The sequence below is a fragment of the Spermophilus citellus genome (assembly GCF_964194105.1).
Source record: "Spermophilus citellus genome assembly, chromosome: 12".
NCBI classification, from domain to species: Eukaryota; Metazoa; Chordata; class Mammalia; order Rodentia; family Sciuridae; genus Spermophilus; species Spermophilus citellus.
This window is the reverse complement of record NC_138198.1, coordinates 90370539-90387013: the sequence shown is the minus strand read 5'-3', so window position 1 is coordinate 90387013 and position 16475 is coordinate 90370539. Positions and strand designations below refer to the sequence as shown.

Below are 16475 nucleotides of genomic sequence, written 5' to 3'. Positions count from 1 at the left end.
AAAAGAAGTAGTAGATACAGTTGTGATTAAGAGAGAGTAGGAGTGGTTAAACTAAAAGTACAGGTAAATGATAATAACGAGAAAGAATATTTCCTCCTTTGGAATGGAATGTCAACATATATATGATATTTATGTGTTATAAAATACACACGTATATCATATATAAAATATATATAACATTTCAAAAACCAACAGAAGAATACAACAGAGATAAAAAACTATCATGAGGTGTAATTGGTGGAAAATTACTTACATCTCTATTCCCTAGCTTTGTGGTGAGCAAGAATGAGGAGGATTAGAGGTGACTGTCAACAGTTTTTAGAAGTCTTTAGGGAAGTGACAGGAAGCCACCTAAATGCCATGGGATGGAGGAGAGAGGTAGGCCCACCCTGTATTGTTGAGTTAGGAAACGTTTGAGCTCAGAATACTAGAAACAGAAACAAAACTATTATTCTATGGTTGGTGAAGATTTGTGGTGAAGCTGAGATGAGGAAGTAAGAATAGAATACTTATTTCTCCTGTTTGTTGACTTCTCTATAGAACTTGGTAAACCCGGAGTAGGGAGAGGAGGATACAAGGACTGTCCCGGGGCTAGGGGATGGTGGTGGAGGCAGAGTGGAAAGTTAGGAAGGAGATGAGGTACTACTGTGAACTCCAGCCAGTTGGGGAGCAGAGTGAATCTGAGGAGCTCTTGTGGACTGAGCCTGGAGACTGGACAGGTGGAGTGGGCCAGAGCAGATTCTGCAGTGGGGGTGGTTGTAAGAGGGAGCAGAGGGAGGGTATGGGCAGGATTTGTCATGGCAAAAGGTAAATCCAGAAGGGACCAACAGAGATGAGAAATTCATTGGTAAGAATTGAGTCTCTTCTTAACTCACTTTCTCATATAAAATTTTACTAGATATGAGTAAAATATCTAGACCTGGGAATGAATATCAATATTTACTAGAAGATCATATTATTAAGTTGCATAGAATGTGCTATTTTATTTAATTATTTTGGGGATTAAATTTTTGACCTTTTGGGGGTTAAATTTTTGATGTTAGAAAAGCAGATAATTCTGGAAGGTACAAGAAAAAAATAGGATCTCATGAACAGGAGATCGGCAATTTTTTGTCACATTTTTTCTTTGTAAACCCATACTTCCACAAACTATAATTTTTTTTTTTTGGTGTGGGGATTGAATGCAGAGTTGCTTTACCACTGAGTCACATCCTCAGCCCTTTTATCTTTTTTTGAGACAGGATCTCATTAAGTTGTTTTAGGGCCTTGCTAATTACTGAGGCTGGCCTCAAACTTGGGATCCTTCTACCTCAGCCTCTTGAGTCACTGGGATTACAGCCATGTGCCACCATGCCCAGCTAATTTTTTTTTTTTAATCAAAAAGAAACCATGTATATTGAATTTTTAAATTTGCCTTTGCACTCAATGGCTAACTTGGTAAGTTCTGTGTCCATGCATACATATAGACTTATGTTTCAATGTTGCCTTATGTATCATTTAGTAGTAGCTGTCTTTCATTCTGGTCACTGGGACATTAGGGTAACTGAGAACCAGTACCTTGAGCAGTTCATGCTGCACACTAGACTCTGACATGCAGTTCTCAGGAAACTCCTTCAGTGGGAGGTGAACTGGAAGCCCTGCTTTGGTGAATGCCATGTTGGTGAGCTCAGAGCACGTGAGCCCTTTATTAACAAGAGTCTCCCTGTCTTCATTTTTGGCTCCACAATAGTTTCTGTTTCCTCCCTTTTCTTCTCCACTGCTCTCTTTCTTTCTCCTCTTTGATATTCTCTTCCAGTTGTTCCCTTCTTCCTTCCTGATCCTGTCTCTGATCTGATGGAACCACGGTAACATCATTATGTTGCTTCCCTCACTTACCCTGGCATGGGCAAGCTGGGCTGCAGAACTTCAGAGCTAATAATCTAATATTAAATAGTGAGAGTGAGTCGTTGCTGGGTTCTGCTCTTACTTCAATTAGAGATGTGGAAGGTAATTTTCACTCTGTGGTGGAACATATTCTCTCTGTTGTTTCTGCCTATTTACAATAAGCCTACAGGTTTATACTGTATCCATGAAGTATTAAAACAGCTACTGAGAATGGGCCCAAGTCCCAATCCTACTCATTATTATATTTTTTAACACCTAAAACTTTTTTTTTTTTTTTTTTGGAATTAACGAATATTACCTTACCAAACTGTTCTGATTTTGTTTGGATATTTGTTTCATATAATTGTGTCCCTGGCTCTGAATAAATATTGATGTTTATGTTGACTGGTACTGATATTATCTTTGCAAAGACTTCCAAAATTTTGCTCATGAAAACTTAAGACATTCTGAAATGCATTAAAGAAATGAACAAATGATCTGAACAGACACTTCTCAAAAATGAAATATAAATGGCTAATAAGGATATTTTGAAATATTCAACTTAGCCACCCAGGAAATGCAAAATAAAAACAACCTTGCAATTCCACCCCACAGTCAGTATGGCTATTATAAAAATAAATAAGTAAATAAATAAATAACCAATGTTGGTGAAGATGTGGGGTAAAAAGAATCCTATACATGGTTGGTGGGAATACAATACTAGCATAACCACTATGGAAAACGGTATGAAGATTCCTCAGAAAACTAAAAATAGACATACCATATGATTTAGCCATACCACTCCTGGGTGTATACCCAAAGGAAGTGAAGTCAACATACAAAATAGATACCTGCATAACTATTTTTATTATGGCATTTTCATAACAGATGAATGGAAAAGAAAATATAGTACATATGCACAATGGAATATTATTCAGCCATAAATAAAAATGAAATCATGTCATTTACAGGAAAAAGAATGGAACTGAAGGTCATTGTGTTACAAGTGAAATAAGCCAGACACAGAAAGACAAGTATCACATGTTTTCTTTCACATGTGAAAAAAAAGAAAGAAAGAAAGAAGATGGCTTGAAAGAAGAAGAGGAAGGAAAGGCAGGTGGGGAGGGAGAGTGGAGAATACAATCAAAGAATAATAACTGTGTGTGACAGAAATGTCACAGTGAAATCCAAAAATCTGTATAATTAATGTGAGTTAAGAGTTATAGTAATAAAAACTGAATAAAGAAATTATCCTTGCTTTCCCCCAAAAATAGAGCAACAAAATTTTTTTTGAAAAGAAGATGTGCTTCTTTATATTTTTCTATAATGATAGCTAAATCTTGTCTTTTGATGCCCAGTATCATCCATTTGAATAAGAAAAGTTAGTAAGTTCTTTAACAGTCAGCATTTATTTTACTCCTATTTTTCCTTGAACTCTTATATCTTATTTCCATTGATGACCCAAAGGACTAGATTAGCCTTACAATCATAATGAAGAGCACAATTGAGCATCAATATGCAAATATGAAAGTTTTGATACAATATAATTAAATACAAAAAATAAAACTTGATTGGAAATGTATCACAGAGATGAATGGAGTTTTAAAAAACCAATGGATAAGTAAGTAATACTAATTATTAGAATTAAACAAGTTTCAGCATCAATTCCAGTTGTTTTTGTCTTTTACTTGTAAATACAGTTCTTAGAGAACTTTAATAGCTAAATCATATTGGAGGACTTTTTCTTATACATTCTTTAAACTTATTCTGAATGACATGACCTAAAGTTACAGAGTAATCTATCCTTAAAAGTTATTTTTAAATGATATCTCTAGTCAACTGATAAATCTTTCATCTTTGTTGAAAACAAATAATTGAAAACCCTGACTAATGAAAAGATTGATTAAAAGCATTAGAATTACTGGGTGTGGTGACACACACCTGTAATCCCAGTGGATTGAGAGGCTGAGGCAGGAGGATTGAGAGTTCAAAGCCAGCCTCAACAAGGGTGAGTCACTAAGCAATTCAGTGAGACCCTGCCTCTGAATAAAATGCAAAATAGGCCTGGGTGTGTGACTCGGTGGTTGAGTGTCCCAGAGTTCAATCCCTGGTACCGCCCCCGCCCCACAAAAAAAGAATCAGAGTCAATTTTCTTTCTCAATACCGAAATCATATTTTGAATTGTCTCTTAGTTTAGTGCCCCAGATAGTTTTATAGTCCATTGCACTACAACTTAGTAATGTTTACCATGGGCAATTTTTTTTTAAAGGGGAATGAAGAGAGAAGAACCAGCTGATACCTTGGGTTCAGGTGTAGGTTCAGCTAGTTTAATTTAAGGAAAGAATATAGAAACTGAGGACCTAGAAAATATGTCGTTGAAAAGTATGTGAGTCCTTTGAGTGCTCATGCATTTCAGTGAGTGTGCCCAACTGAAGACCATTGTTATGATAACAATGAAGCTGGTATCAAGTTTCTTAAATTGGTGCACACATAAAATCAGATGACTTCTATTCCATAGTGGACACTTAGGTTTATATTACCATTTGACTTGATAAAAAGCAATGTGGTTTAGAGACACAAATTCCTTAGACTTGGAGGCAGAAGAGCTGGGTATGAGTCTTGATTCTGTCCTTTGCCAACAGTGTGACTATGGACAAACCCTCCAGGCCCTCTACTTCTGGCTCTGATCCAAATGGAATCACAGTGAGAAATGGAAGGACCCAGTAGACATTTGGTACATCTCTAAAGAGGAGAATGCAAGAAGATTTTTTTTTTTTTCTGCTTTAGAGGTTGTGTTCATGGCACCCAGGCCATATAAAAGTACTAGTTAATAATTTTTAGAGACTGCAAAGTAGCCACATCAACTAGATTATCTTTGGCTCAAAGAGAATAAGAAAGCATTCGAGATCCTGTTACTTTGCACTTGTCCAGTTTATGGAGAGCTTGAATAGCCCTAAGAATCCTGGAGTATAACCTCCTCTAAATCCTTTCACTGTTCCTGACATTTTCTAAGACCAGGGAAATGCAATGTTAGATCCCAGGCCTTGTTAGGTGTCTCAGTTAACAGAACTTGTGCAGGATGGAGGCCTCTGTGATACACTGGTATTTCTGTTCCCTGCTCCGCTGACTTCACTGATGAGGGTTTCATTAGCCAAGTCCTCCAGTCCCATGGCTTCATGTGCAAGTCTCCTTGAAGGAACTCAGCAGGTGTTACTGGGGAGGCCTTTGAAATCATGAGCTCTGTCAGGAGCTCCTTACATTTCAGGAAACACCTGGCATGGGTGTTTTGGAGGAAATGTGAAATGATATCACCTTCCCAAACTGTGCAAAGTAGCATAACTGCGTGAACCTCAAACTCTGAAGAATATTTATGGGCTACTGGGTAATTGCAGAACTTCTTGGCTGTGAGAATCCCTTGCCATGTGTACTTTTCAGAGCATAGGTGGGCCAGACATAATCCTCTGATGTGGCTTAGCCTAAAAGCCTGGTTAAAAGACACCCACACAAAATGGAACTGGATGAAGCAGTCACCCCAGTGACAGAATACTAGAAATGACAGTTGGAGGCATCTACTGTTGAGGGAGCAAATTAACCTGGACAACTGTGGGGCATCCTAAATGTATGAGGGTTTCTGTGAACCTCATTGATGAGAGAGTTTTTGTCTTTTCTTTTTCTTTGTGTGTCCTTATAATAAGTTGCATTAATGAAAGGAACCAGAAAGTGCCTAAGAAAATAATTATAGGTGTTTGTGCATTAATTTATGAGAATTCAGTGGAGAGTAAGACACAGTTCCTGCCTAGAAAGGTTTGCATATTAAAAGAGAGGACAAGCAGATAAAAGAAAAAAAAAGATATAGGGAAGTATTTGGCATTGTAAAAGAAGTATATGTCAATGGGACCTGTGTAGGGAGTCAATTCTGATTCAGTTAAAGTGCTTTTAATCTTGCATTGTTTGGTTCAAATCCAGCCTGTCCTAATTGTGGGTTCTTATTTCTTTCCCAATTTTTTAAAAATTTCTAAAATGAGATACTTCTATATACTTTTCAGGAATTTTGTCATATGTTGAAATAACATTGTTAATTGTAAAATATTTTGTTACTGTAATATGGTAGAACTACAACACAATGACAGACCTTACCCCCAGAACCTATTCCTCTTTGTCTGAGTTTAAAATGCTCAAGCTCATTTTGAAGCCCATTAATCACATTGATGCTGTCTGTCGACATGTGGGTGGTAAATACCATAAAATGATTTGGCAAAAAGAAACACAAGGTAGACACTAGATCCATTCATTTACTGAAAAGGTGTATGTGATAGGCACTGTTCTCTGTATGCAAGTTCTGACTGGTTTTTATATACATGATTCCAAATGGAATAATAGAATATATGACATTAATAATATATTGCCATTTAACTTTTAGCAAAATTGCAGAGTATTTTCTGGGTATTGTCTTCTCTTTCAGTATTTGCTCCTAGAGAGAAACTGATGATTTTATAAAAGATATGTGAACTCCAAGTCATTACCTGGGTTCATTGAAATATCAGAATGAATGTTATTCTCTTACATATGGAGTATATTTAAAGTCTGAAGTATTGAACAAGGCTATTTGTGTGTCTATGACTTGCCTTTTTGAAGTCAGTTTTGAATTCATTGGCACACCTAGGACCAACCTATTAATAAGAAGTTCTCTCTTGAATTATGCTTATAAAAATTATTGAGTAAAGTAGTTGCCATCTTCCTAGGGGTATGGTGGAGCCACCAAGTTTGAGCCTAATTATACCACTTTTGTTTCTAATTGAAGGTATATCAAGTAATGGCCTTTTAGTTTGTAAGCCATGTAATTTTCTGTGTACAAAGGGAGGGCAAACAGTTCTCATGCAAGTAATATCTAAGAGCTTCACTTGAGTCTCTTGTCACATACCCTGTCATCAAAATGCTCTCTATGAGGGAGGAGGAATTCCAGCTGCCTTCCCACTTGGGAAAGGGAGGGAAGCATCACAACAGCCCAATTAATGGATTCATTGCTCTGTGATGAAGTCCCTGGACCCCTAAACACTAGAAAGAAATCATCATCAGACGAGCTATTTAGGATTCAATGTTCTCTAAAAAGAAGGAGAAGTATCTTTAAAAAGGAAAAGCATCACATAGTCTTAAGAGTCAAAAAAATACTTTTAAGGCAGGATTTTTATCCTGAAATTCTATAGGTAGATATCACCGAAAGAAACTGTACTAAAATTATAGTATGGTAATAATTCTTGCTATCTCTAGGAATATAAAACTTATTTTTTTAAACCTGAAGTTCTCATCATGGACTATTCGGGAATTGGAAGGTAAAATTATAAATGTGTCCATTTGGCTTAAAAAAGTAGTTAATGGATATAATTCCTTAGCCACTTATATCAAGAGAGAAAAAGTAATAGAGATGAGATTTCATGCTTCCATGTAACCTTTAGAGTTTCTGCAATATGCAGTACTAAAACCAATCATTTAATGTGATCTAGGATATTCTGTTTAGTACAAATAAAACAATCAGATAATACATCCCATCCCACCACCCCTATCATTTTATTTCTGGAAACCTGCCAGTCAAAATAAATAATAGAGGTGGGATGTGCTTCTATGTAAACACCAGCCTTTTTTTGCTTTCCAAGAATCAGAATGTTTACTTGGAGTGTTTATATCTCATATGACAAACAAATGGTTACCATATATGGAAAAACTTGTTAATCTAATCAATGGCTGTTTTTTTTTTTCTTTATGGTTTTATCCCTTGATAGAGTATAGTCCTCATTCAGCTAGTAACTATTCTGCTTCTAGTGATTCCTTCCTAAAAAAATTTATACAACCTAAAAAATTTACCTAAATCTTTAGATTCTCTAGGCAAATTTACAAAACTAAGGTTCAGGAGCCAGTAATGAACTTCTAGTGCATAGGCATTCAGTAATGATAATCATAGAATAGCAGAGTTCTGACAGTGGAGGAGGCTTCGTGACATCATGTCTGACCACACATTCTCCCTGGGTTACAATAAAGCTCTGTGAAGTGGAATGCTTTCCCCTAAGTTACACAGCCACTTTGAAGGGTAGCTTGTGACTCAAACCCGAGATGTCTGATTCTCAGTTCAGTTTTGATTGTACCCCACCAGCACATCCAGTTTATAGCAGAAGAACATGATGATCATCCTTAGGAAGAAAATATAAAGGACTCAATAATAAAAGAAAACACCCTATTGAAACCTAGAGTTTGGGGTACTTTTATTGGTTAAGCCAGTCAAAACTTTGTTTAAAGTGCTCTTTGTGGTTGAGATGTCGCTGACACAAAGTACCCATAAGTCTGAGAGGTCACCACACCCTCATTAATGTAAGCTGCAATGATGCTCCAGAGAGCCTTTGATTTAGTTGATTAAAAAGGGGTAGAGTTCAAGTGTAGGAAATTGAAGAAAAATAGGCATGCTTATTTTCCTACAACACCTGTAATATCATATTGATTCTCCTAAACGTTTCTTGGATTTGTCACAATCTTGAAATATGCTGGACATCTTTACTTTCCTGTTCCAGACGTTTTAAATTGTTATCTTAAGGGAGCTGTTAGAAATGCATAAGAACTTATGCTCATCACAATTACCATAAAATATCAAAACAAATACTATAGTATCAATGAGAAGTGGGAAGATTGAAGTGTCAAAACTACTAGGATTACCAAGGAAAATAAATTAATACTACCAAAAAGAGGTCCTGGGAATCTGAAATATAATACTCTTTCAAGATCAAGGAGAAGGTGAATTGACTCTTTAATTAAATAATAACACATTTAATAAAACATGCCTGTGCAGACAGCAATAGGAGACAAACTTCAGTTGCTTCTAAAATCTTGACCTAGGCAGTTTTCCTTGCTGAAAACAAAATGTTTATCTGAGCCAAAGCATGGATATACCCCAGAGAAGTATGACAAGAGGTATATGTGGATAATTTAATATTTTTCTTAAAGACAAGCCTGATTCTTAACCTTCCTTTAGTAACTTTGTCATTTAGTAAATAAATAACAATCATCTAATAAGACATTGCACTACTCTAGTGTTTTTCAGTTTTAAAATATTTTTTTTTAAAAAAATGGTCTTGTTGAATAATGTCTCTTCAACTAGGGGAACAGAATGTTCTATCAGTGTTCTCATGTTCCCTACCGAGCTTGGGCGCTGTGCCCTCTGGCAGTGTTGGGCTTCTGCACCGCTTTTGAAGTTCATAGAGACATAAACTCTGGAAACGACACTTCCTATGCCAACTGGTTAACCATGTGTTCCCATCTCTCCCAGCACTGGCTGCCCTGTCTTTTAGAACCAAAGCTCATGAATTTAATGTCTCTTGTCTGGGAATAGCATGAGAATCATTTTCCAAGTTATGTCATAACACCCCTGCAGACTAACACCCCTGAGAAGACTGAGGTGGAGCCAAGTTTGGGGTATTTGCTTAATTTGCTTGGGAAAAAAACTATATAATTTCCTCTCCTTATCTTTCTCTTATTCTTTTAATGTATTTTGACTGATTTGTTTTTGTCATTTGATCATCTTAGACTTAAGTCTAATCTAATCTAAACCGGCTTACTTGCTTCTTTACATAATCTTTCTAATTGAATTAGCAATAGTTACCTCCTCTAAGGGTAGGATACTCACTGTGAGTGGTGCCCAGAGAGACATTTCACACCTTGGCCACCCAGGGTTGAGGAAAGTAATATAACCTCTTAAATGCCATATTTATGTTAAAGAAACAGATCATTTAAATATTTCCTTCCTGACTAAAGGTCAACAAAAAGTATGTTGTTTCCCTAAGGTCTATGCATTGTATCAATGTTAACTTCCTAGTTTTCATATTGTATGTAGTTATATAAAATGTTTCCATTGAGGGAAAAATGGGTAAAAGGTATAAGGGACCTCTCTGTACTATTTTGGTATATTGCTATGAATCTGTAATTATTCAAAGTAAATAATAATAATAATAAAATAAATAAAAACTAATTAAATAAATGAATAAATTTCCTTCCTAGCTTGTAGGAGGAATGCTTTAAATAATAAGACTTAAATATTTCATAATTAGTTGCAATGTAATTTTGATATAGCTGACATCCCTCATCTTTGAAGGAAACTCACAGGAAAAAACTGTTGAAAAGAAATGCACTATCTTAACTTTATATCCTTTCAAATATCAAATGCATTTGTACTAGGAATTTTCACAACAATCTGTCTGATTTAAATATAAGTAAAAGATGATGAAAAATGATTTTATTTCTAATTATAAATTTTAGAATATTCCTAGCATTTAATCTGGATTAGATTGTGTCTCTGAGACCATATAAGTTTAATTTATTAGTCTAACTAATTTCTCACTCTGTTTCTCTATGCCATTGGGTCCCTTGAGGCACATAGAATCCTGTGAAATAAATGGAAGCTGGACTTGTAGATCTCTCTTTGCAGAAAGGAGGTTAAAAATGGAATAAATTTCATGTAGAAAGAAAGCCCAAAGGAGACAGGAGAGACAAGAGCTGAAGGCTATATTTCCTTCCTTAGCCTTTAAATTCTACTTACCATTAGAATGATCAAAAGACAAATGTTTCTGAGAAGGAGCCAATCCATTCCTTCTGGTCTCTCTTACATGCAAACCCTAATGAGATTCAATTTTAGTCCTGGTCTTCTGAGTCCTGAATTAGGTTCTGTGGCAAGATGTGCTCCGGGATGCCCTTTTAGGAGGGCATGGATGATAACTCTGATGCTCTCCTGGCCGAGGGATGAAGATATTCTATAATGACTCTGTTTCCCCACCCCAAACTCCTGGGCTGGTCTGGAAGGCTGGCATTGTTTGGGCCCTGGGTAAGAATGTAGACACACCTTGATTCTTATTGCAATGAAACCCTTTGTGGGACACCCTCCTCCCCCAAAAAATCATCTTACAGAGGAGTACAAGATTTATAGGGAAGATACCCAATGAATAATAAATTACTCACAACATGAAAAATAATTAAAATGCTAGGGCCTATCATCATGCTGAATGAAATTAGAAGGCTGTTTCTTACTGCCAACATTGTAAAAGCAAAATTATATATACTGACAACACAGACACACACATGTCCACTACGGAATCAACTTCAAGGAATGATACTCTTAGCAGAGGGCATTGTAAAAAGGCAGCAGGCCTACAGAATGGTGTGGGGAGGAAGACAGAATAATGAAACTCTCCTCTTTTACTTCATAAGATTCCGGTTCCTCTTTAAGAAGTCCTATGGTTGACCTGCACTCTCAATTTTTAAAATGTTTTGGAATAACATGGTTAAGATGAAGAAACTGATTTAACTGGTACCAGGATGTTTGTTTTTAAATTTTGGCACCTTTCTCCTGATTGTATAATTGAATCTCTGTGATAACAATACTTATGGAATTATGTTAAAATAACAGTACAGTTTCCTTACTCCTCATGGGCATTTCCACTAATCAACAATGTATGTATCCAACATGAATGAGGAACATCTTTTAAACCATCACAAATGTTCATTAAGGAGAAGTTGTAAGTTCATTAAAGAGAGTTTAAAAACCAAAACCAAAACCAGAGCTTATCTGGATTTTAAAAAAATCATTTTTCCTGTTTAAATTTCTCTCTTTTCCTTAGTTAGTATGTGTTTTGAATAGGGTAGAGTCTTAAAAAAAAATTGCAGGTTGGCAGCAACATCAACCAACATAAAAAGAAAATATATTTAAATGTTCTCTAATTGCTAATACCTGTTGGTTGGAGAATTTCAAAGGGAGAAGGATCTTCACTATCCTGTCACTGTAATTCATAAGCACGGCAGACTCAGCAGACTCGGCTGTGGAATGTATGCTAAATGGTGCTTGCTTTCTTGAGAAACAGTGTAGCCTTTTTGGAAGCATCAGAAAGACTCCAGGCAATTAGAGGGGCAGTATAGTACTCTAAAATGAAGAGAAATGAATTACATGTTGGACACATTTATGAGAAAGAGAGAAGAAAATTATATTTAAGCAATGGGGAAAATGAATTGCTGCAAAGAGAGTCTTTGAAGTTGTCTACCCAAGCCAAACCTCAAATTTGGGAATACCTGCCTGATTCAAAAATATATAAGGTGACCAGGTATTTTTTGTTTTATTTTATGTATGATTGAATTAGAAAAATTTTATTTTCCTAACAGAATTAATGAAATAAATCTAGATTCCTAAGTGACTTTGCTTTTTCAAAGGGAAGACTATATTCTTCTCTATTGCTATGTCCAATGGAAATATTTCATGAAGGTTTCCACCTTTGTTTTGCATTATGAGAGACTGATTTTGCTATGAAAATACCTGAGGCTGGGTAATGTATAAAGAAATGAGGTTTATGCAGCTCACACTTTTGGAAGCTGAAAGTCCAAGATCAGGCAACCCCATTGTATTGGCTTCTGGTGAGGGCCTTCAGGCTGCTAAGCAACATGGTGGATGGCATCATGGCAGGAGCACACACAAGAGTGGGATAGCAGTCACATGGTGGGGGAGAAAACAAGTAAGATTCAGGCACCAGGCTTACTGTTTCTACACCAACCCACCCAAGGAGAGGGATAGCTGGGTCAAATGGTGGTTCCATTCCCAATTTTCTAAGAAATCTCCATACCGCTTTCCATATTGGCTGCACCAATTTGCAGACCCACAAGCAGTGTATGAGTGTACCTTTTCCCCCACATCCTCGCCAACACTTATTGTTGTTCCTTTTTGGAACTAACCAGAGTCTTCTAAGAACTACATTAATACCTTCCAAGGGCAGTGTCTCCAGTGACCTGACCATCTTCTCCAGACCCTGCCTCTCTAAGGTTTCCATCACTTCTGTCCAATCATAATTCCAGCACATGAACCTCTGGGTGACGCTCAAATCATATTCAAACCATAACAAGTAGTTTTAAAAGATTCTGTAGTAATGAAGAAGATACTACTACGTGCTCCATTTTTTCATTTCTACTGAAATTAAAGTTGTAGTCCTGATCTTAAAGTACGGCCCCCAAAGACAATACTAGGTCATGGCTCTGAGCTTGGGTAGATAAAGAACAGCTACTTCTGTTTCATCTGAGAGCTTCCAGATACTATAGAAAAAAAAGAGTATTAACTATTAATGCCTAAAGATACCATAGAGATCATGTAAAGCAATGTCTCTTCCTTCTCTTCTACTCTTGTTATAGCAGTAGTTCAGAGAAGCCAAAGAGAGGGCAAGAATTATTTCTTTGCTTCACCACCAATCTGTATAAATATTTAGCCAATTTTCAATATTTGTTACACGTGTGAAGGCAAAATAGTTGATGGTCAAATATTATCAGTTTTAAATAATTTTTACATAACTTACAGTTTACTAAACTACGGAATCTAGTAGTTATTTCTATGAACAGAATTTTTTTAGTAAGTTCTTCCTAGTATTTATCTTTGACGTCAAATCTGTGACATGTCATTTGCTCAGACAAAAGTGTACCTTGAACTTCAGGGATGCTCTGGATATTTAATGATTGTTCTTGTGTTTGTATAATATCATCCAAAATAGCAGGACATTTTCATTCCACACATTACTTGTTTATAGCACATAGAACTCCTTTTTCTTTTTTATTATTCATTTTTAAAATTTATATTTGACAGTGGAATGCATTACAATTCATATTACACATATAGAGCACAAATTTTTCATATCTTTGGTTGTATACAAAGCATATTCACATCAATTTGTGTCCATTTATATGTACTTTGGATAATGATGTCCATCACATTCTGCCATCATTTCTAACCCCCTGTTCCCTCCTTTCCCCTCCCACCCCTCTGCTCTATCTAAAGTTCGTCTATTCCTCCCATGCTCCCCCCTATCCCACTATGAATCAGCTTCCTTATATCAGAGAAAACATTCAGCATTTGTTTTGGGGGGATTGGCTAACTTCACTTAGCACTATCTTCTCTAATTCCACCCATTTACCTGCAAATGCCATGATTTTATTCTCTTTTATTGCTGAGTAATATTCCATTGTGTGTGTGTGTGTATATATATATATATATATATATATATATATATATATATATATATGCTACATTTTAAAAAATCCAGTCATCTACTTAAGGTTGGTTCCACAGTTTAGCTATTGTGAATTGTGCTTCTATAAACATTGATGTGGCTGTGTCCCTGTAGTATGCTGTTTTTATGTCCTTTGGGTCTAGACCGAGGAGAGGGATAGCTGGGTCAAATGGTGGTTCCATTCCCAATTTTCCAAGAAATCTCCATACTGCTTTCCATATTGGCTGCACCAATTTGCAGACCCACCAGCAGTGAATGAGTGTACCTTTTTCCCCACATCCTCACCAACACTTATGGTTGTTTGTCTTCATAATAGCTGCCATTCTGACTGGCGTGAGATGAAATCTTAGAGTGGTTTTGATTTGCATTTCTCTAATTGCTAGCAATGATAAACTTTTTTTCATATGTTTGTTGATTGATTATATATCGTCTTTTGAGAAGTGTCTGTTCAGGATTTGGCCCATTTATTGATTGGGTTATTTGTTTTTTTGGTGTTTAGCTTTTTGAATTCTTTATATACCCTAGATATTAGTACTCAATCTGATGTGTAAGAGGTAAAATTTTCTCCCAAGATGTAGGCTCTGTATTTATCTCACAGATTGTTTCTTTTGCCGAGAAAAGTTTTTTAGTTTGAATCCATCATATTTATTGATTCTTGATTTTAATTCTTGCACTATAGGAGTCTTATTAAGGAAGTTGTGGTCTAATCCCACATGATGGAGATTAGGGCCTACATTTTCTTCTATTAGTTGCAGGGTCTCTGGTTTTATTCCTAGGTCCTTGATTCATTTTGAGTTGAGTTTTGTGCATGGTGAGAGATAGGGTTTTAGTTGCATATGGATTTCCAGTTTTACCAGCACCATTTGTTGAAGAGGCTATTTTTTTCTCCAATGCATGTTTTTGGCACCTTTGTCTAATATAAGATAATTGTAATTTTGTGGGTTTTTCTCTGTGTCTTATGTTCTGTATCATTGGTCTGTGTCTGTTTTGGTACAAATACCATGCTATTTTTGTTAGTATTGCTCTTATGTAGTATAGTTAAAGTCTGGTATAGTGATGCCACCTGCTTCACTCTTCCTGCTAAGGATAGCTTTGGCTATTTTGGATCTCTTATTTTTCCAGATGAATTTCATGACTGCTTTTTCTATGTCTATGGGGAATGTCATGGGGATTTTGATAGGAATTGCATTAAATCTGTATAGTGCTTTTGGTAGTATGGTCATTTTGATAATATTAACTCTGCCTATCCAAGAGCAAGGTAGATCTTTCCATCTTCTAGGGATGCACTCTTTTACCACTTCTATTTAACATAGCTCTTGAAACACTGGCCAGATCAATTAGACAGACGAAACAAATTAAAGGGATACGTCACAGGAAAAGAACAACTCAAATGAGCACTATTTGTTGATAATATGATTCTATACCTAGAAGACCCAAAAAGTTCCTCCAGAAAACTTCTAGAATTAGTAAATAAATTCAGCAATGTTGCAGGATATAAAATCAACACCCATAATTCAAAGGCATTTCTATATATCAGTGACCAATCCTCAGAAAGGGAAATGAGGAAAACTACCCCATTTACAATAGCCACAAACAAACAAACAAACAAAAAACAAACAAACTTGGGAATCAACTTAATGAAAGAGGTGAAAGATCTATATAATGAAAACTACAGAACCGTAAAGAAAGAAATTAGAGCATAGAACTCTTAACACTTGTATTTCCCAAAGTAATGCCACAAGAAGGCAGCTAATTTATTGTGTGCCAGTACAAGTTTTCTTTGAAAAAAAGAAATGTAATCTATATAGGCAAAGATCTTGTAGAAATGATGTTAGGGAAAATTTTCCAACAAACTGTCATAGTATAGGGTTACTAGCAGATTGAAGGATTTAAATGCAGTTATACTTCTTGAAAGCGTGTCTTTGAAGAAAGGTCATTTACAAAATATTTATGGTCCTAAACTGTCAGATGTAGTACAGTAGTTTCTAGAGCTGACACAAGCCAAAGTGTTTTCATTAGTCTGGGCCTGGGGACATGGACAAAAGGTAAACAGACTTGTTTAGCTTTGACCTAGAATGTGGCCATGAGTACATGTCTGATGGTTCATCTACAGGCCTGAAGGTAAGCATCCTATCCCCTCATTAAAGTCAATTTATGTATGGCTACGAGGGGCTCACCAACCAGGTTATTTAGTAGGTGTTAAAAATCATAGAGTTTAAATGTCAGTTTCCTAAAGTGTTACGCTAATATCATAAAGATGATGCTAGTTTACACCCTAAACGCCCTAACAGAGGTAACTTGTTGATTCTTTCTGTGACTTTGCGTCACTGGTGTGGATGTATTTCAAATTCTATGGACAGAATAGCATAGCTTCTAGCTCTGTTTTAATTAAAGTGTGCTGTTTACATATTTATTACATACTTGCTACGTACATATCTTATTCTGATTTCTGACTCCCAATCGTGGCGGTGGTACCTGTACCACAGTGTGGTAGTTACTTAGATATCACTCTGGCTACTTTGAGGACAACTGGTAGTGCCCTCT

At 36.1% G+C, this 16475-nt stretch overlaps 1 protein-coding gene across 2 annotated transcripts in view; it reads right to left on the bottom strand.

The window, feature by feature from the left end:
* Positions 1-10486, bottom strand: part of DSG4 (desmoglein 4) — a gene marked incomplete at both ends in the record, with an annotated part of 37474 nt that extends 26988 nt beyond the window's left edge. For both annotated transcript variants that reach the window (XM_081262663.1, XM_081262664.1), the window contains one exon: positions 10439-10486. In XM_081262663.1, coding sequence (XP_081118789.1) covers positions 10439-10486 — 48 coding nt within the window. The remainder of the gene's footprint in view (positions 1-10438) is intronic.
* Between the last annotated feature and the right edge of the window lie 5989 nt (positions 10487-16475).